Below are 25,719 nucleotides of genomic sequence, written 5' to 3' on the forward strand. Positions count from 1 at the left end.
CGACGGACAAAGTAGTATAGCACGACGGACAAAGTAGTATAGCACAACGGACAAAGTAGTATAGCACGACGGACAAAGTAGTATAGCACGACGGACAAAGTAGTATAGCACGCCGGACAAAGTAGTATAGCACGAGGGACAAAGTAGTATAGCACGACGGACAAAGTAGTATAGCACGACGGACATGGGACTATAGTACGACGAACGAGCACAGGAAAATAGACATGAGGGGATTAAATAGGGAGACTAACAAAGGAGATATCAATGTGCAGGTGTGGGTAATGAGACACAGGTAGAAAGCTAGCCTAGGAACCAAAGGGGCAGGGCCAAAGACGAGACCAGAGAGAACGCATTTGTCATGACTGACAATAATATGTTTCTCTCCACACAAAACACGTGGCTCTGTCATGATTCTGCCACTAGACTAGAAAATCAAGACAAAAGAGGGCAGAACCATGAAATGATTCTCTCTGCCCAAACAGTGATCTGTGTGTAAACACGTCACATTTTGGTATCGGTACAGTACGCTTGGAACCTTAACCGAGGTGGTACTAAAAAAAGTATCATGTACTAGGTACTGTACCCAGTGGAAAACCCCCAAAAGTAAGCTTTACTGTGCCATATTGTGCAGTAATACACAGTGGAAAAGCGCCATTAGTATACAATAGTAAACAGTATGATGATTAGCAAAATAGCAATATATACTGTATATAAACTATGTGAAAAGGATGCTAGAGACTATTTACACCAAGTGCAATTAGTTGATATTCACACTAAGTGAAAACATTATATTTTCTGATTTATTTAGCAATTTATGCAAAATCTGATAAATAAAAATAGTGATAGATGCTATTTTCTCTAATTTGCCTACTTACACTATTCATTCAAACAATGAACTGTTATTGTTATGGAAAAGTTTTCTTGCGTAGCAAAACAAAAATAAATTTCTGTTCACATAAAAACAGTATTCATGTCTAGGCTGTTGCTGCCTTAAAGACATCATCACCAGGCAAGAACATCAAAATACAGCTCTTCTTTCCATTAAATGATTAATTCATTATTTATTATGTAAATACTCTATACCTACATTTATTCATTGAGCAAAGCATCTTTTATTAATTTTATGAATACAAGGTAGCGCAGCAGGTCGTGGGTAATATCAGACGTTTGTGTGCCCTGGGTACTTTAAGAATACACATTTCAACATTCTATTATAATAATTGCGAATACTATTTAGGATGGATAGTGTGTGAATTAGGATGCAGCATTATTAAAAAATAGCAACTTTTAAGCAATATGCTATTGAAACTGAAAAAAATAGCCCTATTTTTTCGCATTTAGTCTGTATTGAGCGGGGCACAAAGTTACGCTTTTTGGTTTTAGCTCAATCACTCAAACAGTATGTAAAATGTACATCTCTGCTACAAATGAACACTTGCATGTTTGTTTGTAGATTATACCATTCCCGTATAATTACAGCAAAAGTGCAAACGTTACAAGTTACCCCATGGGTATGTATACATTGTTATATATTGTTATCTGAGGTTTGCCAAAGTGCGTTTAATTTAGTCTATTTATTTATTTATTTTTGTCCCTGTGTGCGATCGGAGTTCACTGCTGATATTCTGAGGTAAGAGCTTTCTAGTATCGCGGCTGTCATCAGCAGCGCCTTGCATCGCCCAATCAGCGGATGGTGGGCGGGTGCGGTTTTAAAAATTGGTCAAAAACGTTGGTGCGTATAGATGGCGGACGGATGATGAGTTTTGTGATGCGGTTGCGGATGAAATAATAGCCCATCCGCGCATCTCTAATACATACACGGTATGGACAGATATATGAGAACATGCGCCACAATTATAATAAAATTGTATAATAATAATTGTCCATTACTCTCGCTTATATTGTAATTTTTAGTTTTGATTTCAATTATTGAATTTAATCTCATTGTCTTGTACACATTTTCACATGTAAACCACATGTGGTTTAGCAGTTGCTAGTAGTCACTCACATGTTTCAATATGGTGCTATGTATAAGGCAACCCGAGTGATAAAGATAATATAAGGTTGGATTTGGTGACTTACACACGCAACTTAGAAATTTCAAAAAAACATGTGATGAAGAAATTTACTTTCAAGCTGCCAAAACACTCTTTGTCCAATTTCCCTGTGAAAATACATCATCTGTTTTGTGCAATCAGACTGCTAATATTCATTTAAGTGTTTTGAGTTTATACACCCTAGCTCGCGTGCTATTTAAATGTGATCGCATCACTGTATTATAAGAAATTACTTGAGTGTAACTCGTTAATATGTGTAAGTAAATACGATATTATAAACTAAGGTGGTTTCTTTTTTTATTGTAATTCAAGTACGATTCTTTGTTCAGTCATAATACCAAATGTAAAATGTTAAAACTCAAATTGTGAAAACGTAATAAATGCAGAACTTTAAAATGATCGAAGGTTAAGAAATACAAAGTATTACATTGTGCTGTAACCAATATTAATAAATTAGACCTTATTATAAAATGCTTACCATAAACAGCTGCATTGTCCTTCTCCAATCTTTTAATGGGTCACTTTCAATACTGCACATAAGATTAAAACATTTCTGTATAATCATGGTCTCCCGTTTATTTTAATATACTGTATAGGCTACATAAACAATTATTTACTGCCCATCACAGTAAACCAGAGCAGACATAATAAAACACGCATACATAATGAGTTGCAAGATCCAACGCACCTGTGAGTAAAACAACTCATATTGTATGTTTTACATTATTAAAATATTTTTTATAATTTCAGAATCACTTCCAATTTCTGAAACAGAAAGTGTGATGCGATTCTGACGGAAGGGATTGGGTGATGTCTTTCCAGCACAACGTGCTGCCTTTACTGTAATGTTTATTTTAGCGATATAATGCAGAACCAAACCAGACAGACATAAAGAATAAAATGAGACAAGAGTATATCATCACTGGATTTTTTATAAAATCAGAAAGTACCTGCCTCAGGTTGCTATCCCTTAAACAGTACAAACCTTAGATTAAGACCAAAACAGCAGCACTAGAGCCCCATTTTAGGACATTTTTAAATTAAGATCTTAACTTTAAGCAGGGGTAAAAAGGTATTAAGCTTTACATTATTTAAACAGGTGGTAATAAGCTATTAAGCTTGTTTACATTATTTATACGAAGACATTAAATCCAGACACTCTTGTAAGACTTGGATACTGTTGTAACCGGAACATCGTTTACCCTTCGAAGCGTGATAAAGGTCTATAAAGTCCTAAACCTCACCTAAGCTTACTCTAAACTTTATTCAAATGGGGTCAGCCTCTTTAAAAATATTTTCTTCAATTTGTTGAGAATAAACGCCTTTATGATCTGATATGTGATGGAAATTGGTAGAACTATGGGTTTGTCAGAGGCGATGTTAAAATCGGTGAGTAGCTTTTCCTCTATTTCAATCAGATATTTGTGGGCGGAGTTAATGTAAAACACGGCAAGCTATTTGCACTCAGTGTAAACACACATTGACACATTAAAACCAAATAAATGGCCTGTTTTTTGTGATTGTCTCCAGGCAGCCCATCAAAGATGTGAGCAGACAGGTAATCTCTAAGAATGCACCACCTGAGAGGCTGTGGGCAAACTCCAGAGAACCCCTCAGACAGCCTCTGCTGAAGAGGCTGGTGGGAAATCCAGAATTAAGCCCTCAAGCCTGCCAAGCCTTCACTGATATCCTTTACCACACTTTTCCAGATGTTGTTACTTTTACTAGTTTATTTTAAAAATATTCTAAAGTATTATTCTCGTGTATTGTAACATTTCCTTTGAAAGACCAATTATTGCCACAAACAAGCAACAAGGAGATTTCAAACCAGACATAAATGTTTATGAATTACTATTCGTAACGATTCATGAGGAGCATGCAAAGAGCATTGCTGTAAAAATTGATAGATATGAAAAAGTGTGTTTTTTAGCTAACCTGGTTCTTCAAATAGGATTCATTCCAGAACAATAGTGTTTACTTGACTGAAAGGGTGTGCACCTATTCTGAAATACATGGGTGACTACCCCACCAGACAGATCCAGTCTGCCCTGGAGCTCACAGACCAGATCTTTGGTCCACCTACACAGAACGAAGCACTCAGAGATGAGATCTTCTGCCAGATCATAAAACAAATGACCAGCAATAACAACCGGTAAATAGTACTTCATAAACAGAAATACAGGGGAAAGCCACTACTAATAATGCCTTCCAAATTTCATCCAAAATATTATTTGTTCAAAATCTTAAAAAATTCTGTGTTATTTTCAGATTTTAATAAGAGTTTCTAATTTGAAATTAGTTTGATCTATTAAACGTGTTTACATGCAAAATTTAAAGCCCACCTGTGGTTGATTTTATCACTTAAAACTAATCGTTCAAAATTGCATATTTAAACGTATTTTTTCCTGTGAAACAATATATGTTCCTGCCTTAAAATAGCTTGAATGTAACTCTACACCTCAGCTTCATTAAGTATATGCAGATACATGAATATGCAAACTAGCCCTGCCTCCACTTAATCCCACCTGTAAATCCCAGACACAGCTAAAGCTGAAAGTGAAACTGAGAGCAGTGCAATGATCATTTTAGCTCAAACCTAAACACCATCTTTGTATATATATGCCTTAAACTGCTGATCCACAGGGGTCAAATTAGTTGATATGCAATTGGTTACAGGTTTATGACATCTTTAACTGGAGCAGTTATTTTTAAACTGTCTTTGTTAAACTGCCGTTTTGTGGAGAAAATACTCAGTAATGGTTTAAAATTAGAAATTTGCACATGATTTGTCTTAAAGCATATTAAAAACACATAAACATATGAACAACATTAAAAACTTGATTTTAACCACAGGGGGTCATTAAAAGAGCAAGACAGTTAAACAAATATACAAATATGGCAGAAATATTTTTCGTAACAGTTCTGTACAATATTCCTTGTAGTATTTTAGCCGCACAAAAGACAACTCTTCCTTTTAATTGCTGAAAGTAAAACTATGCAATCTTGAGCTCCATTATTATCCCATTTTATTTTTCTTCTAACTTATTGTTTCAAAATTAAGTTTGAAGTAAATCATTTACAGTTTTAATAACCTAAAAGGTGTATTATAATACCTAAGCATTGTGCCTCATCATTATGAGCTTTGCCCTTCAAGAATATATTTAAAAATAATTGGAAATTATTTTTTCTAAATCAGGTTCAGTATGGAGCAAGGCTGGCAGCTGCTGTGGCTATGCTGTGGTCTTTTCCCACCCAGTAGCTCTCTGATGAAACATGTTCAACGTTTTATTGAGACACGCAAACGAGAGCCGCTGGCCACTGACTGCCTCCAAAAACTCCAGGGGGCTCTGAGGTACTATTACCACACATGTAGTTTGCAAACCAAAACTTTGTCATTCAACGTACACCAGGCTTGGGTGGAATTGTTTTATTAAAGTTTTGTATATATCATACAAGTTTAGTTGTACCGTAAGTTCACTAAGTAAAATTGTCTTTAATGAAAAATACATTGTTTCAAAAGATGTATCTGTTAATAGCACAATAATTTTTATTGTTTGTGCTATTCAGTCACTATATTAGCACAGCAACAGATCTCCTTTTATTAACTAAGACAGGAAATGACAGTTCGAACTGTTAACAGGTAACAAGTAACAGGTAAGTAGAGTTTGCTACTGCAATATTAAGGATTAATGGGAGGCAATGATGGATACACTTTTCCTGCAGGAGCGTTGGAGTTTGTGGATGTGGTAAGAAAAGTAAAGAATTGAGCACCTTGTTTGATGTCAGGTAGTATATCAGTAAGTATCCACTAGACATGGAAAAAGATGAAGACTTGGACCTGATTAACTGACGGTAGATGTTTCGGGCATCTGCTTGGATCTGTTGTCTGCACACTGCCCTCTGAGATGCTGTTTACACTAGCTTGTTTTAAAACAAAAACGATCCTTGTTTAAAGTGGCGTTTTCACATGCGTTTCAGAAAAATCTGTGTTTACACTACACTATCGAAAACACATGTCACAAATGTAAACAGTTGTAAGCTATGTGCATGCATACACGTTGTTGATGACAGTTGGTTACTAGTCACAGACCGGTCAGTACAAAATGAACATGACGTAGATAGATGAGGTGTTATCCGTGTTATTGGGTTTATTTGATTTCATCCGGCACCACAAAGACCAATATACGGATGAAATTGCAGTCCTGAGAGTGATTGTTGTCTTCAGGTAGTGTAATGGCTAATAGGACAGGGGCTTAATGAATCAGGGAAGCAAACGCAATGATACTGATGACCCAATCAGTGAGTGAATGTGGGCAACCATACCTGTGTATTATAACTTTTTCAACTAAAACGGGGTCTGCAGCGTTTCCATAAGTCTTCGTTTTCTGTGTTGAAAACTACGGAGTGGTTAGCTCGATTGCCTAGAGGTCCTTGTTGCCGATGTCGTAGTTCTCTGTCTGTGGTCATTTCTTGTAGAAGACGACACATGGCTGGGTCATCATGCTGCTGAGACAGCACCACTTTGGATGGGTCAGGATGGATGAGGAGCAGTGTGCTTATAAATGCCACCTTGAGTTAGCAGTCCTTGAGTGGCTGTTAGAGACCAAGACAGAGCTTTAGGCTTGCCTAAAAGAGTGTTGGCAAGATGAAGAATGGTGGAGCTGAATGTCTTGATCCTACACCGCCTCCCTCATGCCCCTGTCTGGCTCCACTATCCTATATACTGTATACATATAAAGGCCTAAAAAGCAGTCTTCACCCTCAGATATCCAGATGAGGTTATAAGAATGTGGAGGTCTAACCTGGTGAAAAAGACAGCTCCACATAGTAGTTCCAGGGCAGCTGGGACAAGGGCAAGTGGTTACCAAAACTTAACAGTTATGTTATTAAGAGCTCTATAGTAAAAACAAGGTCTCAACTCTCCATCGTTCTGAGGCAAAAAAACGCCTGATGCACCAGGAAATGTCGAAGGGTGGATTTATATACTCCTTGGGAAATTGGATATATCTTGCCAGCTTGATCGCGCAGTCCCATGAATTTCTAAAGATTTTTTCTCTGCTGCACATTGGATGGATGTAGAATTCAAGAAGCATACCGGAAAGGATTGAGGAACTCCGAGGGCGAGATGAGGGAAACATTCAGGACCACAGTTCTCCCCAAACTCCAGAATTGACCTATCGGTAAGCCCCGCCCCCCTTAATTACTGTTGCTAACTCGGACAAGCAGCCGGAGTTCCCAATGTCTTTCAATGGTAGCTGTCAGTGTAAAAACCAGTTGTTTTTGGTAGATTTTGGACACACTTTGTCGTCGAGGAGAATTCAAGTGGGACTTAAATATGCCATGGAGGGATATATAAATGATTTTAAAATAAATGTGGTGGATGACAAATTTAATTGGGAAGCGAGGGTTTACAGATCACAATGCAAGCGGGAGAAGCCTCATTTTGCGTTATCACGATTGCAGATGACAACATCTAGGATCAACTGTTCATGTACTGCAGTGTAAGATTAAATTAATTTACATTCAACCACTTTAATATGGAGAGACACTGAAATGTAGACCTTTGTTTATGACCTACAATGTACATGCTGTGAAAACAGTTAGGTACATAGATTTATCACTTTTCTAAAACCGATAAGAGCTTCGGATCTTACTATGTTTCTCTATGGCATTGTAAACTAAAGTTGTCCAAGTTCTGGTCCCTGTGCAACTTATATTCAACTGCCATTGGCTCCACTGCATTTGAGGGGAGAGGCTTTCCGTTCAATTTCGCCAGAGGTCCAGGAGATAGTGGGATGGTGTAAAATAAACCATGATGACACCAGCAACACACAAGTTGTGGTGGTTAGCCATGGGACTGCAACTCACTGCCATAGAGGAAGGTGAAGTTTTAGGGCCTGAGGAAGCGGTGGAGATGCAGAGTACTCAAGGTGTGTGCTTATATAGAAGTGACTGATTAGTTGATGATCGGGTTCAGGTGCGTGGATTAGAATTCTGGTCTATGGGTCTATGTTGATTGGGTGGTTGAGTGTGTATTATCCATGACACACTCTTGCCTTGGGAGACTCAAGTAAACATCAGAAAAGTGTCAGGCATAAGTTAGTGTACAGTACAGATTTTACATTGGCTTCATATGCCATTGCAACTGTTCAGAGACCTCCACAATTGGGGAACTCTACTATAAACATATTGTTGCGCTGAAATTAAATGCTGGTTCACAGATTTTCTGAAATATCAATTGGTTTGATAGTATCTCTGATTATAACATAACATTGTTTTTCATGCTTTAGAATGGAACCCAGGAAGCTTCCCCCCCACCAGGTAGAGGTAGATGCCATTCAGCAGAACAGTACCCAGATCTTCCACAAAATCTACTTCCCTAATGACACTCATGAGGTAATATAACACATACTAGAAAACTGTATTATTTCACAGTGTTTCTCACCACAATAACGCACCACAGAACTGTAGCCAGGTCTGTCAGGTATAATGTTGTCCTAAGTATTATCTTATCTGGACAGATTTTTGAGGTAGCAACCAACACCCGGATAAAAGGTTTGGTCCAGGCCATTGCCAAGAAGCTCATGTTGGTAACAGCTGATGGTTTCAGTCTCTTTGTGAAAACTCCGGATAAGGTTGGTACCAGAACAACCATGATGTAACGGACAGAAAAGTCAAGATTCTGGGTGAAACAAAGTGTCGTCATTTTAAAATCATCAATTGGAAAAAAAACAGTTTTGTTCATTTTCAATGTGTATGTTGTGTATGGCCATGTGAACAGCTCCATGTCATGTTGCTTTGCTAATTTTCCACTGCATTACTAACAAATGAACTTGATTTAATGTGCACATTTAAAATTCTCTTTCTGTCAGGTTCTTAGTCTAAATGAAACTGACTACTTCTTCGACAGTCTAAGACAAATTACAGATTGGTCCAAAAGAGCAAAGAGAGTGAATCAGAGTAGGTGCATTTCAATCTAGATGAACAAATATTTTTAGACTGTTGTTTAAAGAGTTCAATGAATGTAATGGTACTCTTTTAAATACCAGGCCCAGTGTCTTACATGGTGTTCTTTATGAGAAAACAATGGTTCAACGTCATTCCTGGGAGAGATGTGGAGGCTGATCTTATCTTTCACTACCCGCAGGTACAAGAAATCGGTGCCCTCCATTCGTATTTGAGTTAGTATCATCCATAGTCGCTTTTCCAGCAATGGGCCTATGGTCTAAGAACAGTAAGGAACAGTTACAGTTATCTGTATGTTACCATCCAAAGAGCTCAGTTATCAGCCCCACAGTGGGCAATAAAGCTTATTTGTACAGGACTGCTGGATTGGTGCGGAATGAAAATGTTAAGCAATGAGAATGGTTAGGCCCAGCGCTGGGAAAGTGACCTATGTATATTTATGCCTAAATCTACCTTCAACATTTCTTACATTTTTGTGTTTCTATACTAATAAGGAATTACCCAAGTACCTGAGAGGTTATCATCATTGCACTAAAGAAGACATGGTGCAGCTCGGTGCTCTACTCTTCAGGGCAAAGGTGGGCAATGACAAAACTAAATTTCCCATGATTCCAAAGATGCTGAAGGACCTGGTGCCTAATGACCAACTTAAAGCTATGTCTGCCGATGAATGGAAGAAGGTCAGTTAAATAAATAATGCGCTTGTAAGCTTCTGTTATGTATTCTAATATAAGTTTACAATGGATGCATTAATGTGTAAGTAATATTATTCTCTTCAACTGTTTCTAAAATGCAAACATTCATCAACAGCACCTTACTGCAGAATACAACAAGCAACCAAATATGACAGCGGAACAGGCCATGACTGGCTTTTTGAAGATCATCTATAAATGGCCCACATTTGGCTGTGCCTTTTTTGAAGTAAAAGTAAGGATATTTGACTTTGCTTCAAACACGTTTTATTTTGATATTACATATTTTAAAAACGATGTGTGTAAACGATGATGATGATATTGCAGCAAACATCTGAGCCTAATTTCCCTGACATTGTGAGGATTGCCATCAGCAAAGAGGGCGTCACAGTTATCCACCCCAAAACAAAGGTATCAGCTATTTATAACTCACTTTGCTCTTGTTTTAATGTCTGATTTTGTGAATTATGGGAAAAAAGCAACATCATAAATGTTACTTTGCACACACGCTTTTGTGGCCCAAACTTAACATCCGGTACACATCTGCAAAGAATAGAGTCCCTGGAGATTATTTTTGAAAACGAGCAAAAGAAATAACAAGTAAATTACCTTAACTGGCCATTGTGTCTAGCCAGTATTATTTTGGGTTACCAGTAGAAGAACCGTTACCTGGCTAAACCTAAAAGCGACAAAGTTACACAACCCATTCAATACATTTAACAAATTAAATAATAATAAATGAATATGAAAATAAATGCAAAATATATAAATCGTTATATTACTAGCCACTAACCAGACCGATAACAAAGCATATTAGGGCCAGCATATGCGTATCTATATATATAAATTAATTGTTTATACACTATATTTCAATCAGCTTGATTGCTAAAATTGTGTCTCATGATTTTAGTTTCTAGTTTCACTGTATTTGTTAGGATGTCTTGTTGACTAATTCAGTTCCACAACTTTTTAAGGACATTCTGGCAGTGCATCCTTATAACAAAATTGCAAACTGGTCCAGTGGAAGCACATACTTCCACATGACTGTAGGAAACCTTGTCAAAGGAAACAAAATCTTGTGTGAAACATCCTTGGTAAGATGTTGTTGTTAACCAGTAATTTAGCTCTAAAGCATGGCTGTTAATTAATTCTTTTTTCTAAAACGCAAATAAGGATATTCTATAACTCTATAAAATTCTTAACTCCTAAAATTATAACTATATTTTCCCTTCATTCAAAAGGGCTATAAAATGGATGACCTTCTGACATCTTATGTCAACATGTACCTTAATAATGAGAAGAGAGGACAGAGAAGTCGTCAACACTTTGACTAAACATTCTAGTATTTTTTTAAAGACACAGTCACACATGATAAAAAAATGTAATCTACTCATGTGTTTGAAACATGGATACTTATGCATTTAAAACACATTTTCTTTATTCTTTACTAATGCAGTAAACATTACTAAGTTGTGTATTTGTTGTCTCCAAGATCCATTGTATCATCCTAATATATTGTGTCAATATAACATTTTTTTTGCCAAGATTGAAAGACTGTAATTTTAGTGTGCTTACTGGTAAAATAACATTTTATGCTGTAAATTAATCAATCATAGTAATTTAATCATGTTTTTTTATTGAGGTGAGTTTTTCAAATAAATGATTGTGAGGCATAATTCACAGCATTTCATTTCCTTGAGAAGTACTTTTAACAGTTGCATTGTTTTTGACATGCAGTATAAATAATGTGTATGAAGTGCTGAAATATTGTTGAGTGCTGCGGTTTACTCCTAGGCACACTGACAAACTCAACTTCAAAATGGATTACTGTTGATTTTGGTGATAGGATTTTAAACGACAATAAAATTAACAATATATACACATCTCAACCCATTTGTATGTTTTATTGGCCACAATGCAGCCTAATATCTAATAATTATTTTCAATTATTGCTTTCTGCAGCAAAACATTTAACATAACATATTAGGCAATGTTTATAAATCAATTAATTTGCATATCATTTTAGTCATTTCTTTTATAAGTTTTAATTGATTGACAACACCAATTATACATTCAGACATACTCAGCTGTTTACATCATGTTATATATCTTTGATATATATATATATCTTTTGGGTTCCATTCTATGAAAGAAGAATAGTTCTTCTCTGGTGTTTTGCCACAGGGCATAAGGGGGGAAGACAACAAAGGACTGTGGGGCAGCAAATAATTAGGATTTAGAGACAGCCCAATTCAGACATGGCTGTGTGTTTTTTAGCCTATTTTGGGGGAATAAATAGGACTAGATAGTAGGCTTATTCATTAAGTCAACTATATTAGCATATCGGTGCGGACGGTCCCAGACAGAAGAAAAGCCTACACAGCTGTGATCTCCCAGAAAGGCAGATTATTAGCCTAGCTTTTTGATTGGGGCTTCTCTCCACATCTGTCTCTAAATCACATGACAGGATTATTTTGGCCCAGTGCTGCCCCACCGGTCGACAGCAGGATCCCAGAGAACAAGGACCCCAGTTTGTTATTCTGTCTCAACCGCTCTTGTGTTTTCTACTCAAATTTCTTCTCACTCATACTCATGCTCTAAGTTCCAAGGGGCCTCTTCTGTCCGGCTGTTAGGAGTCCACAATGGATGATCTCTGTTTCTTTATTCATAAACTGCCTGTTAAATGCTAAATCCGTCTTCTGTTTATTGATATAGTTGAAGGATGGGGGTTGTCGGAGAGCTTTTAACCTAAAGGGACGCATTACAGCTCTAGGCATTGTTGCCATGGCACCCCTCCCGGCTCCACGTTGCGACCAAGGCATGCCATTATTCTCCCTGTCGAAATGTGCTTCTTCTTCTGACTCAAGTTATTGTGGAGCACACAAGTGGCCCTCAGAAGAAAATGGCATTGCAAAGAAAGGCTTAGGTCAGGGGTCACATTAGAGCCTTCCCATCAGGGACCATGTTTTTGTGATCAAATTTGTTGGATACACAAAAAGAGCCACAGTATCGTAGCTCAAACACACTGCAGTGTAGAGACAGCAGAACATGCCTGACACCATTAGCACAGCCCACTTAAAACAGTAAAACCACAAATCCATTAAACACTGCCCCTAAAAGAAGCTCTCGGTTACCCTTGTGCTTTTCAACCAGCGGTAAGAAACTCAATCCAGCAGCAGAATTCCATCTCCTCTACTCCGCTCTTCCCCTTCAGTGCTGCACGGACTGTTGAGAGATTTACACTGGGTAAGTCTCTTATACTTTTCAATACTTTACCCTGTTATTTGTATTTTGAGTTAATCCCAGGATTGAAAATACCAAAGGATTTTTAGTATGATCAATTATAGACTAACTCAAGAAATTTGTAACTGCATTTGATTTATAAGGTGTTATAAGGTATTACTTAGAAAAGAGAACATGGCTGTGAGCTAAATTCCTTATTGGAAGTTTAGAATCATTATTAGCCAGTTTCTTAAAAGGTGCTTTGCTAGGGTCTATGAATCAGGAGTGAAATCATATTGGGAGTCTAAATGATGTAATGAGAGTTAGGGCATTGGAAGGAAATTAATTTTCCGATAGGTAAGTATGCATTCATGTTCATGTTTCATATTCTTGTGTGTTACTTAAAGAAGCAGGTCTATTTTGGTTTGCCTCGATCTTGAGCTATGGAAGCATGTTCATCCATGCTGAGCTCCAGCTTCGGTTAATCTCTAGAATGCCTTGTGCCTGTAATTACTTCTACATGCCTTTCGTGTGATGTAGAACAGAAGCATTAGTGTCTCAGTGCAACCTAAGCTTGACCCCACAATGTTCTTTAATACAAAAGTGATTTTGTATTGTGGCAAGTCAGTGGACCTGTGAGACTATTTGTTTTTAAAGATAACAACAATAAAAACCACAGGAACACTTGTAGTGCTTTGCTTTACATTAATAAACAGTCTATATGTATATGATATATACATTTAGTTTTATAGTTCTATATTGATCATTCGACAGAATCCAGAATCCAGAGTTGGAAACATCTTGAAAAATTAAATTCCCCCAGAATTTTAAAATGGATGCAAATTGTGTAATGTCAAAGTTACACATTTCTAGTAATTGTGCAGTTAATTTTCATATTGAAATTTCAGAAAGTTTTGAAATATTCTTCTCACCAAATTGTGTCACTACCGAAACACAGTAATATATCATTTAATAAGAAGGATTATATTGACATATTAAGATTTTTCAAACCTACTTTTTAAATATATTTGCTTTAAAAAGTGAGTTTTGTTTACTTTCACAAATAAAGGATTAAGTGTTCTTTTTTGTCACTACCGAATTTCTTTTATCACTAACGAAACAATGATACCCAGTGATACGTTTCAGTCGTGACTGTTTTGGTAGTGACAATTTTTTAATTCTTTTGAGCACATCTCAAAGATGCTAATCAGCACATGGTTTGCAAGCACAGATCTGGACAGACGTACACACATACACATTTTTTGATGGAATAACAGCCAAAAAAGTCTGATGTGACGTTCCTTAAAGTTACTCACGGATTTTCAGACTTTTGAACACATTTAAAAATTATAAGACCGACTGCTCATCATGCAACTATTAGAGAGAGGGACACAGTAATAATTCTAGATAAAAAATTTAGGGCTGTTGCTAAACTCAATCTCAGCCAATGGACTTAAACATACACTGGTATGGTAGTGACATGAAAATCAGGCTGACTGTGCGAGCATTTTCCAATGAATGGAAAACACACGTAACTTCGAGATCGTGTGTGTTGAACTGTGTGTGTTCTGCAATAAAGGCAGTAGAAGTCCAGCCGATCCCGTCTTCTTCCTTCCTAATCCTTTGAACCATGTTACAGTTATTTAACCGCAATCATGAGATTTGCGTAGAAGTCACATTTTGTGCACTTCAATTACTTATGTCCACTTCGTGATGACCAGGATAGAACCGCAGTAGCTCAGTGGCTAGCAGTCAAACCATTGGCTGGCTTACCTTTTACATGGCGTGTTCGGGGGTGAGAAAAGTCTTTCAACACTACAAGAAGTGATATGCAATCGTTATCTTTAACTCATTTTCTTCTTGTTCATCTTTTCAGTAATTTCTCAAATAAAACTGAATATTGTTGTGCACCAGCTATCGCAGCATATAAATTAAACTCTTGACAACAGTGGGGAACACTGAATGGTCAATCAACCGGAGTAACAAATTAAAACTTTCCTTTTACAATCAATAAAGAATCTGAGGGGCCCTTTGTTAAATAGTTTTATACTTCAAGCACTCATATAGCATACCATGAAAATATTGGAAATGCCATCCAGGACAACCAAGATCATCTTGATATCTTTGGCTGACAGTAAGTTGAGTAATGGGACAATAACATTACACTTAATACGATACCCAATCTGATCTACTGTTCCACCACTTGTGTAGTTTGTAATTGCCCATACTGCCTCCTTCTGTGTCTTAAAGTCTCCCTGAACAGAAAGTGAGCATTAAAATCAATTGTTAAAAGGATGGAAATGACTGTGTTCACGTAGTTACGTTATCTAACCTTGGTTAGGAGCTCGACAAGCGGAGGCACTAGGCCTGCATCGATAACCTCCTGAATCTGTGCGTCTTTTTCAGCAGTGATGTTAGACAGAGTCCATGCTGCCTCCTTCTGAATGCTGAGCTTATGATAACGCAGTAACACAGGGAAAGCAGCCAAAGCCCCAGCATTTATCACACTGTGGGTCTGCTCATCTGTACCTGTCACTATATTGCCCACCGCCCTTAGTGATGGAGTCTGGGCACAAGAAAACTAGAAATGTAAAAAAAATCTAAATGGCTTTTTGATTTTGTGTATCAGTAAACCTACCACAATTTCAGTATCCCCACAACTTAGAAGTTGCACAAAACGAGGCACAAGACCAGCTCGTACAACCAGCTCAATACGGTCATTTTGGCCATCAGTTAGGTATGAAACTGTAGCCATTTTTTGTGTCATTTTAGGGTTTGGAGTGAGGTAAGGTGTCGGTCAGCCACCTCCTAAAATATGTACAACTTCTTTTGATATCAGGTTATAAATATATAAATGTACATACAAACGTGGCCTGTGTATTGAAAGTCATGCTGAGTGACACGGAAAAGAGGGAAATTCATGTCCATGAGGAAAATCACTAGATTCCAAATTTCATGCTTATACCATGACCTGCCTTGAGACTGGGATGGATATCCAGTTACAAAAGCTGCTTCATGCTGACAATTGTAAACGCACTGTGTCCTGATGGATTTATGATCCAATCAGTTTGATCAGGTCACTGTGATCACATGTTAATGCCAAATGTAAATGCAGCCATATTTTGCGGCCACGAGATCAGCTTGTTGAGGTAACAACATTGTTATGTTATGGCCACGCGACAGGTGGGACAAGTTACTGAAAGAAACAAATGTGGAAGGTGTGTATTAGGTACTATTAAGATAAAAAATCATGTTGAAAATAGGGTGACCGCACGTCCTGCTTTGCATTGTATTACATAGCATTGTCAGCTCTTGTCCAGCATGTGACATTGAGAGAAAATGTCCTGCATTTTCATCAGTCTGATTGTCTTTGTTTTGAAAACGTAACCTTTTACCCAAATTGAACAAGAGACGCTTGTTTGCGTTATTGTTTATTTAACTATTAAACAGCGTCAAAAGCAGCAACCCGGCAGCTCATAGCTGACTTTTATTCAGTGGATGAGAAGACATAATTGAATTGAGTCATCAAGAGGCTGTGACATTCGTCAATCAAACTGTAGATCGGTGGGAAATTCCTCCCGTGTTAAACCTACCGGATACGTCACTAAAACATTGTAAACTGTTCAAATTTAAACATAAAGACAGTTAACCTTAAATTGAAATAGCAATTAAAATAGTTTTGTTGTATAACATTTTATCTAGTTGGAATGACTAATTAACAAATAATTTTTACGAGCTGAAAGGTAAAACATATATTTCGTTATTATATCAGTTTTACACTACGTTTCAGTGGTGTTCCACATTGTCCCACACAAACGTATTACCTGTCCCACATTTGGTTTGTTGGGTGGTGGTCACCCTAGTTTAAAACGTGGGCTGTGCCAGAACAGTAAGCTAAGAATCATATCCTTCTCCATAATATTTGGTTGTTGTTCTTGCTGTTTGCTCTGATTTTTTAAAATCATGCAAATCATTAATTTGCAGTTGGTCTGTGAATGACGTGACTCAGCGCTGCCCTCTGTAGGTCTGGTAGAGCACACAAACAAATTTTTATTAAGCATGTGTCTAACTCGGAACATCTGCGCTTAATCCGTGATGAGTAGAGCTCAAGAAGCTCTGCGGATGTGTTTGTCACGAGATGAACACGGATGCAGAAAGTCAAGTATACCCGTGGCTTTAAGCTGTTGCTGTGTTCATTTACATTGTTTATAGATTATTATGCAGATCCAGATGTCAATCCAATATAGAGAACCTGTGGTCAATCCTTGAAAAGCGACTGGGTAAGCAGAAGCCCACAAATTGTGATCAGCGCTAATAAAGCAGGAAAGGATCATATAGATTCTAGAAAATCACTGGCATTGTGAATAGGCTTATAACTTTAGGCCCTATTTTAATACTGCAATTAAACCATTCATTCATGACAGAAAAAAATGAAACCAATGTGTGTTTTTATTAATACGGCAATATATTTTCCTTAAAAATAAATATTATTATAGGCCTGTCTATTTCTGATAATTCCAAGTGCTATATACGCTCAGGTTTTTAACGCATTTAATTTAGTGAGCAAGTTGCTTAAATGTACTGAAAGGTAATCTGTGTAATATAAATAATTTACTTTGATTTCCCATTGTTATCCGCAGTTATAAAGATGGAGTCCCCAGTGACAGAACTTCCCTCCTTGCTGTCCAATCAATCCATGGAAAGCTGTCCATCCATGGACAATACAGTGGAGAACATGGTCTTTGGATTTTACTACATTATAGTTTTCCTCTTGGCCTTGAACGGCAATAGTCTCGCCTTGTGGATCTTCCTTCGCCAGCGAGGCACCTCTTCTCCTGCCAATGTCTTCTTGCTCCATCTTGCTGTGGCTGACCTGTCATATGTCTTCATTTTACCTCTCCGGGCCACTTATCATTTAACCGAGGGCCATTGGCCATTTGGTGAAATTCCCTGCCGTCTCGCAGGCTTCCTCTATTATGTAAACATGTACGCCAGTTTGTACTTCCTGGCTTGTGTTGCAGGTGATAGATACCTTGCTGTGGTGCATGCTGTACGTTCCCTCAAGGTCCGCCGCCCCCGTTACGCTCATATAGCTAGCTTCGCCCTGTGGGCTTTGGTGACAGTCTCAATGGCACCTCTTTTGGTCACCCAGCAGACTGCAGAAGTGAACGGTTCTACTGTATGTTTGCAGCTGTATAGAGAAAAGGCCTCACGCCATGCTCTTGTCTCCCTCGCCGTGGCATTCACACCTCCTTTTGTTGCCACCCTCGCCTGCTACCTGCTTATAATGCACAGCCTGCGGAAAGGTTCAAGGCTGGAGCCAGCACTGAAACTTCGAGCTCTACGCACAATTGGCCTAGTCATGCTAATCTACATAGTGTGCTTTCTGCCCTATCACCTAAGCCGTGCAACCTTCATTCTAGGTTATGGACACCCAGACCTGTCGTGCCAAATCAAAAGAGTACTTGCTTTGGCCAACCGTCTTACTTCCTCTTTAACTTGCCTGAATGGAGCTTTGGATCCACTGGTCTACCTGTTTGCTGCTGAGAAGTTTAGGGGGAGCATTCGAAGGCTTCTCTGCAGGGATAAATCAGGGGGGTCAGGTGCTACCAGCGGGGATGCGAAAGGTACACATGATAGTTCTCTGAGTGCCAAGTCAGAGTTCTGAGACAATAATTATATTTGTTCATAATGCAAGATTTCCCACATTTCCTGACTGTGGACACTGTATATGCAATTCAGGATCTGTAATAAATTTACACAGCCTTGTGTATCCGAAAAACGTGATCTAGGTATACTGAAGTGAAACTATTTTGGGGAAAAACTGTGAACAACAAATGACTGAAATCATTTTACAATATCAGTAGCTTTTATAAGACATGCATTAATGTCTGTTGACAGTTGTAACAAAACAAAAGCAGCTAAAGACTAAAGAAACGTTTCGCTCTAAGCAGCTATAATATTCTGTGATAAATAATGCACAAGGGTTAAACCTGGATTTATTCCATAACAAAAACAACACATACTTTTAGGCCATAATATAAGTAGGCATTGGTACTGTATGCAGCATAAGGTGCTTTTTAATGAACTATTGAGCTCCTTAAGTCATTTAATACTTGTTTTTACACTGTTGCATGAAATCCATGTCACGTTTGAAATCAATATAGTATTTTGATAAACGGCATTACCGGTCATGTGAGGTTTCTTAATTGTATCATATGTTACAAATAGAAAAAGATTTGAGAATAACGTTTTCACGTTAAGCATTTAGAATTAGAATCTCCTTTTTTTGTTGCGCTCATTTTTTTCGATTTCTCCTTGAGGGGCTGCCAGAGCATAACCTTGTTACCATTTGATTTGATTTTTTTTATTCAATTTATTGTCATTACACACATACAAGTACAGTGCAACGAAATGTATTATATAATATACAGTATATTCTGATTATCCACTATCCGTCTCCACTTACTCTAAATGTAATACAATCAATGTTAATGTCGAGCCCTAATAAGTCTATATGCAGGGGCTCATCTTCAGATGGCCTCGGCCAAATAGAGACAGAGTACATCGCGTCATAATCTGAAAACCACGGCCACCACGGAGGAAAACAATCCCACTCTCTCCATTGTCTTTCTATTGCGGGAAGCTTCCTCCTTGTCATTTCTGACTTATAACAAAAACAGAACAAATTTTAAAAACTGTTATGTGACAAGGTGTAGCCTACAGTTAACAAGCTGAAAAACCCACAACTACGTTTTTACGTGTCATATTGTCATTTCTTTTTTTACTAAAACGATGGTGGGACAAGCTGTTCAAAAGCTGTTAGCTATATTATCTTATTAGCACTCGCAAATATAACGTTACTGCATAGCTTTCTGCTTTATTCACATTCTTACTTAAGTTGCACACTGTCAAAATGCTACAGCTTAGAGCGTAGCTATCATAGATAATATATAAAACAGAAATTTGGATATTTGACTTACCAGTGACTGCACGCATGTTTACTGCACACATATCGTTGCACAATGAGTGTCTCAATTTACCCATTCTTCATGCTGATGCTTCACGTCTTATTGCCTGAAACCACTTTGGCCTCCTTAAAGTCTGGCATTTATGGTTTGATAGCTAGCTTTGACGGTTCTGTGTTTTTTTTTTTTTTTTTTACTGCACACCTTGTCACACAGCAGCTTTTAGACATTGTTTTTTGTTAAAACTCAGAAATTACAAGGAGGCAGCTTCCCTGCAAATAGAAAGTCAATGGAGAGGGTTGGATTGTCCCCCCTGATGTGGGTGTGGCCTCAATGGGCTCTGTCTCAACTGGGAGCCGCAGAGATGACGTATTTTGGTATGCACACCCCAGAAGCAAGTTAGCCTATTAGGACTTTCGGTTCCATCGCCATCGTTACATTGTTTTTTTTTAATGGGTTCTTAGTAAGTCGCCTGAAATAAGGTCTGTGGTTAACAAAACCTCTATATATTTTCACGTTTTATTCTATGATATAAAACACACCAATTATAACCGGCTTGTGATTTTTAAATGCCTTTTTGTCTTAAAAACGGCGGTTGCTAACAAGTTGCTAAAAAGTTGCTTAAAGTTAATACTTCCTTTGGAGGCGACGTTAGACATCATCAAGCATATAAATCTTATAAATAACGCAACATGGGCACACATCTTTAAAAACATAGATTCTCATTAATTCACAGAGTAATTACTTACCAAGGAAGACATTTTTAATAAAGTTTGAAAGAGTTGTCGGAGGCTTGGTGGTGGTGACGTTGAGCGACTATATTGTGTAGTCTGTTTATTGGCATCATGTTAGCTTTTTACTTCTGACAATCGTATTTCGGCTTCAAAAGTACGAAATTTGGTGTTAATTTGTAAAGATTACATTGATAGTTGAAACAAGTGAACATCATAAACCTTTGTTGATCACAGAGATAATACATAGTATTTCGGTCGATTTACCGACTGCAGCGCTAACTTTCCGGGTCGGCCAAAAAAACATGTCAACTCTGCGGCTCCCTATTATGACACAAACTAATGATCTCTACACATAAATTGTTTTACTTGTCCCTAGTGGGTGCTGTGGTTACAGCACTGTAAAGCTGTGGTAAACATATGTAAATGTACCTGTGAGAATATTGCTTTTTAATATTCCTTGACAGCTTGTTACTAAGGCTATTTAAATAAATGCATGTGCACTTCACTCTATACAGTCAAATAAAATGACAAAAGTTGTTAAATGACTACTTATTTAGAAGAGATGGTTAGAGCTTTTAGGTTTTGTTGTCACTTTGTTGTCACTTTTTTATTATGCTTTTAAATCATTGCAATCCATCAGCATAAATTTTGTTTTGTCAGTCTGGTTGCAATTATCTATATTTTGTAATATTTGTTCGGTATCTATCATTGTATTTGTAATATATCAGTTTAATCAATTTGTAAATGCATCCACTGAATAAACTTAACTTGAAATAGTTGGGTTGTGTGTGTTTTGTGTTATGAAATGACTGAAATGCATTCTGGACCATTTGGAAAATACAGTTTCTTAATGCATGCGTTAGTTAACAAAAGGTTTTGAATCTTGTCAAAGCATACTTTACCGTACTATATAATTATATTTAAACACATTCCCCCTCACCACACTGTGGCCATCACTGCTAAGCTATTATTGACACTACAGCATAACCGCGATCTTTGGCTGCGTGAGAGAGAGGCAAGACGGAAACCACCGGGCTGAAGTGACTCTGTAGGTTCTCTTTTTGCATCATGTGACTCAGACTGTTGGATGTCAGCAGTTGATCTCTCTGCCTTTTCTTTTCTCATATTTGCGCAAGGCTTCCTGTCCATTTATATATGAAGGCATCTTCACAGATAGAGACATAGAGCTACTCAATGAGAGAGATGACACAACGCCATTTATATAAAAAAAGAAAATGTGACACAAAAAAAGCAGTGACTAGATGCTGTAAAGTGTTAATGCTGTTGTGTACTTACCACACAAACAAGAGACCCTGCTATAAAACCTAAAGCAATCACATCCCCTAAAAACAAGTGTACCGGTTAAGCTATGTTTTTTCAGGGTCAGAACATGCAAATGAACCAAAGAGCAAATTATATTTGAAAATTTATGTTTTTATAAAATTTGCATTATTTTATCGCCTTTTTATTTGTCATCCATGCAAAAATAAAATTGTTGTACTTCCTTTCTGAGACCAGTTGTTGTGTAAAAATAATAAATGAATAATCTACCTCTTCACACTTTTTATGTTGATGTTGTCTACATTTCTCAGTTTTGCATAAGGGCTTTTAGCTGGTTTATCCTGCTTACCATAGTTTTGGTTAGCAAGGTTGAACATTTATATGGGATCAAAGAGCTTTCTGGCCGTAGGTCATACAATACCACATACACCTTTCTCTCCTCATTTGCACATACAGCTGTGTGAACATGTAAACCAACCTGCTGTTCGGCCTTCTCGCTTGCTTGCTCACTCTCTCTCTCTGCGTTTTTAAACTGCTCTGTGTGCAGAATGAGGAAGTTCACCCTTGTGCTTGTGGCAGCTTCCTTTTTGTAGCTTTCGCCCCTATAACAGGAAGACAGAGAAACAGCAAGCTTTGAGCTAGACAGAGCAGGAACAGACATTCATTTTATCAACGCCTTGAAGAAGACTTTGAGACTCTGAAACTGACCATATGTTTATCATCTTTTGAAACTTTCTGGGGTCAAATTTACCTGGGTGTCTCCTGGACGGACTCTAGGAGAAGTGTTTGGAAAGGATGTTTTCCCAACAGCCATGGTACCATGGCAATATTACTCGGTCTACAGCTGAGGACCTTCTCTCCAAAGCAGCCAAGGATGGAAGCTTCCTCCTGCGGGACAGTGAATCTATACAGGGTGCTTATGCCCTCTGTGTACTGTGAGTATTACCACAAGTGTCAAAGCTAGAGCTCTAGTAGAAGTGTGTCACTTATATCAGATTTAGGATCAAATGTTTAGAGTTGTGAGTTTTTATGAGTTAGTTATTATTTTATTACGTTTTATTATGTTTTGGGGTTTTGGGTTATTTACATTGCAGAGATATTTACAACATTGAAGGACTGGCATATAGTACTAAGCCCATCTTAAACACAGCATTTAAAATATGCTTGGGTTTGTGGCTGTGAACCAAATTTGTGTCAGATATATATAAAAGCACGGTTCATATGGTACACATATATTCACTGCATTCCATGTTCTAACTCTGAAAACCTATTGTAAATTTTGCTACCAGATTAAAAGATTGCTACTGTTATCACCTTCAGTATCAATATACAAAACAGAGCTCTATTTGTTTGCAGTTTCCCTGTAACTATTTATGTGAGGCTATAATGCTTGCACTGTGTGTTGCAAACAAATTTACCTTAAACAATTTAACGAAGAAGTCTGTTATTGATAGTTACTGTAAATTATAAACAAACAGTGCTGACTGAGACAAAATGTGTTAATTGTAGCAAATTGTGAGATATGTAATAACAGAGCTACCATACCAACATTTACATTTAAGCTTTTTAAAAAGCAGCTTACAAAATTGTAAGACAAACGATGTGGCAATGGAAATGCAGACACATAGGTGATAGTAATGAAGCATTTCGCATCGCTCTTTTACAGCTACCAGAATTGTGTGTATACCTACAGAATATTACCAAATGAAGAGAAAAAGTTATCAGTCCAGGTAAGAAATTCACCTTATAAATGTAACATAATACTGAATTGCTGATGAACGTTCTAGTAGCGTGTATTCTTTTTTAGTAAATGCACACCTATAAAGTAGTTCTACATCAGTCAACTGCATTGCACTCTATTTAACTGAATAATACTTTAGCCTAGTTGTCCACCACAGCCCACATATCAAACGAAAAAAAAGAAAACAGACAATTTCTGACAAGAAAAAACTATTCATAGTTATGAAAAGAGGGATGGTTGCATAAACACAGCAATTAGAGTAAGACAGCAAGAATTAGTCTAACTAAAGCCGGTTTATTTTTGCTGCAAATATTTGCATATTAGAGGAATACAATGCTTCCAAGTCATTTTAAACGAACCAATTTAGCGACTACAGTGCAAATAATATAAAAAAAATCAAGATGGCTGTTGCAGCAGTACAGATAACGCATCCAGAGTCGTTCGACTTCTCAGCGGATTACAGATTACAGGATTCGTCTAGCATTAGTTTTGAGTGCGAAACCTGAGGAATACCAGATCAACTCCTTGTTATATGCAATGGGAGACGATGTCTTTGCACTATTACTGCTGGGTAAGTCATAGAAAAAAAACATGACTGTGTGGTGGAAGCCTTTAGACACCACTGTGTCTGCAAACACAATCTCATATTCGAACGAGCTCAAAATGATGGCAAAAGTGTGGAGACTTTCATTACAACAGTACACAAACTGGCAGAACACTGCAATTTCTGGTCATTAAAGGAGGACTTAATCCGTGACAGAATAGTTGTGGGAATCAGAGACAGGAGGCTGTCAGAATGCTTACAACTGGATTCAGAGCCAAAGCTATTCAAATAGAGTGTCAAAATTATGCAGTAAAGAACCACCTCAAAATTTAAGGACACCCACAGTTTTAATTTGGATGTGATTAGAGATAAAGCCTCAAGAAACAGGCCAGTATAAGAGAAAGAACAAGTCAGACAGATATCATGATGATAAAGGGAAACAAAATTCAACACGAAAAGACTGTGGAGGATGTGGAACTGGACGGAGGCATTCTTGGAAAGATTGTCCATCAAAAGATGCAGAATGCAGAAAATGTAGGAAAAGGAGAGTTTTTGCAGCAGTATGTCGGACACTTAAATTGGATTCAGTTTCACAACAGGACAGACATTCTTCTGAGGGAGAGGAGGAGTACGCTTTTCTTGTGGAATTTTCAACAGGGACTGTTGCAGAATGGACAGGTGTTCCATTCACTGTGTATGGAACACCTGTTGACTTTAAACTCGATACAGGAGCAGCCGCGACTGCAATTACATAGGGCATCTTAAAAGCGAAAGAATTTGGAGTTTAAACCCCCCCAAAAGTACTGTATGGCCCAGGATACAACATACTGGGGTAAAAGGATATTTCCAGTGTGCAAAAGGACACTCTCTTCCTACTCTAGAAGGGTTGAAGCCTGTTCATCATTTACATTAATTTTATCCAAATCGACTTACATTGTCCTATACATTTTTTGATTTTTAAGTATGTGCAATCCCCTGGGATCGAACCCACTACCTTGGCATTGCTAGTGCTGTGTTCTTACCACTGAGCTACAGGAAAGCTCATACCCTTTTAGAACAGAGTCCTCATACCCTTTTAGAACAAAAGACAGTAGTTGAAAGGTAAGCAGTCCAACGGATCCTGGAATGGTGCGCTGGAATGGTTGTTGTTCCCAAACCAAATGGAAAGATCCTCTAAACAAATAGGTCAAAAGAGAGCATCACATCTTGGCGGCTGTAAATAAATTTAACGAAAAAAAATGTAAAAAAATGATGTCCGACAGGCGTCTGGGTTGGTTCGTGGCAATCGACCTGAAGGAGCCGTACTTCCATGTGTCCATCGTCCCTCGTCACCGGCCGTTCCTGCGGTTCGCATTCGAGGGACGGGCATATGAGTACCGCGTCCTCCCATTCAGTCTGTCCCTGTCTCCACGAGTCTTTACGAAGGTCGTGGAGGCCGGCCTCACTCCCCTCAGGGAGCAAGGGGTGCGCATACTCAACTATCTCGATGACTGGCTCATCTTGGCACACTCGTG

The 25,719-nt window shown here is 37.9% G+C and overlaps 3 protein-coding genes across 6 annotated transcripts in view; all 3 read left to right on the top strand.

Moving 5' to 3' along the window:
* The window catches only part of myo7ba (myosin VIIBa), a 30,568-nt gene extending 19,177 nt beyond the window's left edge, over positions 1–11,391 (top strand). The window contains exons 37-48 of one of the 3 annotated variants that reach the window (XM_079461233.1): positions 3,588–3,742; positions 4,056–4,209; positions 5,254–5,409; positions 8,348–8,453; positions 8,579–8,692; positions 8,930–9,017; positions 9,107–9,204; positions 9,518–9,703; positions 9,834–9,950; positions 10,043–10,126; positions 10,690–10,809; positions 10,957–11,391. In XM_079461233.1, coding sequence (XP_079317359.1) covers positions 3,588–3,742; positions 4,056–4,209; positions 5,254–5,409; positions 8,348–8,453; positions 8,579–8,692; positions 8,930–9,017; positions 9,107–9,204; positions 9,518–9,703; positions 9,834–9,950; positions 10,043–10,126; positions 10,690–10,809; positions 10,957–11,049 — 1,471 coding nt within the window. In that variant the 3' untranslated portion in view covers positions 11,050–11,391. Of the gene's footprint in view, positions 1–3,587; positions 3,743–4,055; positions 4,210–5,253; positions 5,410–7,136; positions 7,365–8,347; positions 8,454–8,578; positions 8,693–8,929; positions 9,018–9,106; positions 9,205–9,517; positions 9,704–9,833; positions 9,951–10,042; positions 10,127–10,689; positions 10,810–10,956 lie in introns of those variants that run through there. The other 2 variants (XR_013786967.1, XM_079461234.1) reach the window with 2 other exon arrangements.
* A 5,721-nt stretch (positions 11,392–17,112) lies between these two features.
* gpr17 (G protein-coupled receptor 17) lies at positions 17,113–18,913 on the top strand. The gene has a single exon (XM_079459745.1). The coding sequence runs from the start codon at positions 17,586–17,588 to the stop codon at positions 18,603–18,605; it is 1,020 nt and encodes a 339-aa protein (XP_079315871.1). The 5' UTR covers positions 17,113–17,585; the 3' UTR covers positions 18,606–18,913.
* A 3,587-nt stretch (positions 18,914–22,500) lies between these two features.
* The window catches only part of inpp5d (inositol polyphosphate-5-phosphatase D), a 52,899-nt gene continuing 49,680 nt past the window's right edge, over positions 22,501–25,719 (top strand). Inside the window, exons 1-2 of one of the 2 annotated variants that reach the window (XM_079460950.1) lie at positions 22,501–22,855; positions 23,587–23,650. In XM_079460950.1, coding sequence (XP_079317076.1) covers positions 22,716–22,855; positions 23,587–23,650 — 204 coding nt within the window. In that variant the 5' untranslated portion in view covers positions 22,501–22,715. The remainder of the gene's footprint in view (positions 22,856–23,586; positions 23,651–25,719) is intronic. The other variant, XM_079460951.1, reaches the window with a different exon arrangement.

Source organism: Barbatula barbatula (assembly GCF_947034865.1).
Source record: "Barbatula barbatula genome assembly, chromosome: 7".
Classification (NCBI taxonomy): domain Eukaryota; kingdom Metazoa; phylum Chordata; class Actinopteri; order Cypriniformes; family Nemacheilidae; genus Barbatula; species Barbatula barbatula.